At 38.5% G+C, this 4,177-nt stretch overlaps 1 protein-coding gene across 1 annotated transcript in view; it reads left to right on the top strand.

Moving 5' to 3' along the window:
* Positions 1-3,187: 3,187 nt before the first annotated feature.
* The window catches only part of LOC106338892 (zinc finger BED domain-containing protein RICESLEEPER 1-like), a 1,373-nt gene continuing 383 nt past the window's right edge, over positions 3,188-4,177 (top strand). Inside the window, exons 1-2 of the mRNA XM_013777762.1 lie at positions 3,188-3,354; positions 3,665-4,144. Coding sequence (XP_013633216.1) covers positions 3,337-3,354; positions 3,665-4,144 — 498 coding nt within the window. The 5' untranslated portion in view covers positions 3,188-3,336. The remainder of the gene's footprint in view (positions 3,355-3,664; positions 4,145-4,177) is intronic.

Raw genomic sequence — 4,177 nt, 5'->3', positions numbered from 1 at the left:
GGTTAATAGCAATCCACTCCATGATTTATAACAAATATAATGTTTTAGGGATGTCACAAAATTCAAAGACGATATCATATTTTATTTAAAGGTGTAACATTTTTTTTAAGCCCTTTCAAACATCTACTAATATTTTTATTAAAGGAACTAAAACCCAAAAAAGCAAACTACATAAAACCCAAAAAAAGGCAAGCAAAGGGACTCAAGCCCAGCAGTCCACCCGACATGGGCCACAAATTACTACACCCAGAAGCCAAAAGTTAAATACCCAAACTCACAACGCCTCGCGATTCACGTGTCAAAACAAGATGATGGCTTGACCACGTGTTGAAACCTCAAATGCGAGAGAAACCACCACCTGATACACTCGCCGACGTTTCACCGCGAATCACCGGAGACGGAATCACATCTCGCCTCCCTTTCAACACCAAATCACCCTTCCACGGAGAGCTTCCATCGACCAATCGAGATCTCATCCGAGAAACACCAACACACCCACCACGCTTTTGCTGACAGATCTCCGTCCATCGGAGAGTTTCAAATCGACCTGGGAGAAACAAAGCCACTGACGACGCAAAGTTTTGGAAACCTTCACTCCTGGAATTAAAAGCCGGCGACCACCACCAAAGAAGAAGGCACGGTCCCAAAGACAAAGCCAGCCATCCACCAAACAAAATGTGTGATACCGGAACCCAAAAACCAGACATGCAGTTCTAAGGAGCCAACTATGCCGGAAAAAACAAAGAAACAGAGGACGCCAGCGAACAGACCGACAAAAACTGAAAACCACGACGCAAAGGGGATGGTAACCGGCGGTAAAAGCCACCGGCCACCGTACGACAACTGATTTCTAAAGTTTCTTTTTAGTGATAAGTTAGAGCCTTCTCTCTCATTTTCCTAAATTAATCAAAAATTTTAAAAGGCATATAAAGCCTTGAAGTCAAATTAATTTGTCAATAAAAAAATAGAAATATGTAATCATTAGAATGATCGATCCCTTTCGAGTTTCAGCCATCTAGCTCTGAAAACATTTCAATACTCTAAATTAGGAAATTACAAAGTATATAAAGAGTAAAAATTCTGACAAAAAAAATGTAAAGAGTAAAAAACTTGAGTACCCGTTGAAGGAAACAGCTTATACGGCTTCACATTGGCTTACAAGATAGCTTATGAATATTTTTGTCTTCTCTCGAAGGTAAGACACGTGTCGGTTCTTGCTAGTGGTCCTAATACTCGTGAAGGAATAGTTCGAGTAAGCAGTTGGTGGAACCTACCTCTTTTTTTGGCAGATATTCAAAGTCAAAAAATTCGGCCTTTTAATTTAAAAAAATTTCATAAAAAGAAAACTTTATTGCAGGCTGAAAAAAAAAATTTGGTCCTAAATGCTTGCATGTTAAGAGAAATAAAATGCGGTTAAACTAAGTAGTTTGCTATTTAAGTTTTAATAAAAGTTAATGAAACTAATATTATTATATACTTTCCCTATATAACTTGAAAAGGGAAAAAATGAACTTGGCTGATTTCATCTTTAAAAAAGGATAAATGAGGTGAACAAGTTTCAAAGGAAAACATTTATCTATTGTTCCGTAGAAGAATTGGAGAAATAAATTAGAATAATTTGTTAGGGTAAAGGAAAACATTTCTCTATTGTTCTTTACTAACACGTATAGCACGGTAACTAATGTATATACCGTAGTTAGCAATTCTAGCATATGTGCTGCTGATACATATATTAAGATATGGGATGATACGAACATCACAAAAAAAATTGTAGAACTTAACAAAAAAAGAAAGAATTGTTGGTAACCAATCTGTGGTGGTCTAGTGGTTTCCACTAGAAGAGAAGTTGCCCTGTTGATCCAAACCAGGGATCAAAGCTCCACATGTGTCCACGCGGGAAAAGATCCATCTAGGCCTGGGCGTAATTAACACAAACCGAAATCCGTACCTCAAACCGAGCAAAATTATCGGTTTCGGACCGGTCACGGATGTAAGGGAAATACCGATTGGGACTTGATAAACCATCAATTCGGAGGTCGGGTCGGTTCGGTTATAACCCGTTATCCGATTCAAAACCCGGACATAACCGAGGTTTAATGACAACACATATACATATGTCGACTCATCGTATCTCTATCTCGTCTTTTCCTCTTCTCTAGTTTTTTGTCGTGAAAGAACCCTAGTTCCCAAAAACGTCTCCTCGATTACACACTGTAACTGCAATGTTCAATCTGGCCTATATAAATCATGTAGATGCTCTCTATTTGACTCCATCTGAGCTTTCAAGTAATCAATCGCAGGTTCTTCTCCTTACTTCTTAGTTCTTTTTCGTCTAATATATTTTGATTTCAGTTAGAAATTTGTTTAGGATTTAAGTAAATCTTCTGTCTCTTTCTGCTTGTATTTTAGAATTGATATCGAAATTGGTTTGGACTTGTGATCTGACGAATTGTTTCTGTTGGAGCAGATGGATTCAACATCATCACTTGATCGAGAAACCCGTAGCAAAAAAGATGAGGCAGAGTTTCCATCTCCCGACAGTAGCAGAGAAAAGAGAAAAAAATCAAGTGTTGGGAGTTCTCAACCATCTAAGGTTAAGCGGATCCTTCCTACAAGATCAGATGTGTGGGAACATTACACAAGAACTAAGGAGGATAGAGACCGGTGTCTATGCAACTATTGCAGAAAAACTTCTCGTGTCTCACCTCATCAGGGACCACGAACCAGAGGAAGCATCTTGAGATTTGCAAGAACCATCAAGCTTGGTTAGCAGTTCAGAAAAACAAACAAGAAAATGTCTCTGAGGATGGGAAGCTGAAGGTGGGTAAACTTACTGAAACTGTTTTTAGAGAAGCAACGAATGAGATTGTCGTGATGGGCCAACTGCCTTTAGCGTTTGTCGATAGTCATGCCTGGAAGCATTTTTGTAAAAAGGTTTGTTGCTCTTAAGTGCTATTCATCTTACTGTAAGTGTTTATTGTTATTATTTTCATATAAGCTTACGTTTATGTTTTATTTGTTTATAGGCAAAGATAGAATACACTCCTCATTCAAGAAGGACTTTAACCAAAGACATCGTGAAGTCGTATGTGGAGAAGAAAGATGCTATAAAGAGATGGTTCTTATGCAACAAACAACGTGTGTCCATCACTACAGACATATGAGTTTCCCAAACCACAGGTAATACATTAGAAACATACTTGATTTGCAAGTTATCATATATGGGTTTCACATTCTTTTTGTCTTTATGTTTTGTAGGTGCTAGTTACATGGTGATTACGGTGCATTATATTGATCCTTTCTGGCGACTGAAGAAGCTGATCATCGGGTTCAAACATGTCACGGATCACAAAGGTCAGACTATAGCTTCTGTTTTACTGGATTGCTTGGCTGAATGGGGAATTGAGAGGGTTTTTTGTGTTATCGTTGACAATGCAACTGCGAATACATCAGATTAAGAAAGTTTCATAGTGCATTTTCATTAGGTTCTGATCAGTCTCTAGTTTTAGATGGTGAATTCTTGCATATCAGATGTAGTGCTCATATAATAAACCTGATTGTGAGGGATGGAATGGCTGAAATAGATCAGAATGTCACGGCTATCCGAAATGCTATCTCGTATGTTAGATCACATACAAATAGGCTGAGTTCTTTTGAGCTTAAGGTTGAGACGGGTAAGATATCAAGAGGAAGCTTGCCTTTGGATGTCAAGACAAGGTGGAATTCAACATACCTGATGTTGACAACAGCTCAGAAGTTCAAGGTGGCATTCAACAAGATGGTGACAGAAGACAACCTGTACAACGACTATTTCTGTGAGATTGAAGCTGGTGCTAAAAGGATTGGTCCTCCTGATCATAGCGATTGGAATGCAGTTGATAAATTATGCAGGTTTCTTGTGATCTTTTACAACTCAACCTTGGTGGTATCAGCTTCAACTTCTCTTAATTCCCACAAGTGTTATGAAGAGGTGGTAACCATTGCAACAAATCTGATGGCACTCGTCAACAGCTATGATCCTGAGTTGAAGTCCAAGGCAACAGAAATTTTGAAAAAATTCGATAAGTATTGGGATGGCCTCAAGAATTTGAACAAGATGCTGATGGTTGCTACTGTCTTTGATCCAAACAAGAAGTTAGAGCTTGTGAAGTTGTGCTTTGAGGAATTGTATGGAAAT

Source organism: Brassica oleracea, chromosome C4, assembly GCF_000695525.1.
Source record: "Brassica oleracea var. oleracea cultivar TO1000 chromosome C4, BOL, whole genome shotgun sequence".
NCBI classification, from domain to species: domain Eukaryota; kingdom Viridiplantae; phylum Streptophyta; class Magnoliopsida; order Brassicales; family Brassicaceae; genus Brassica; species Brassica oleracea.
The sequence above is the reverse complement of the archived record's forward strand: the minus strand, read 5'-3'. Positions and strand labels throughout refer to the sequence as shown.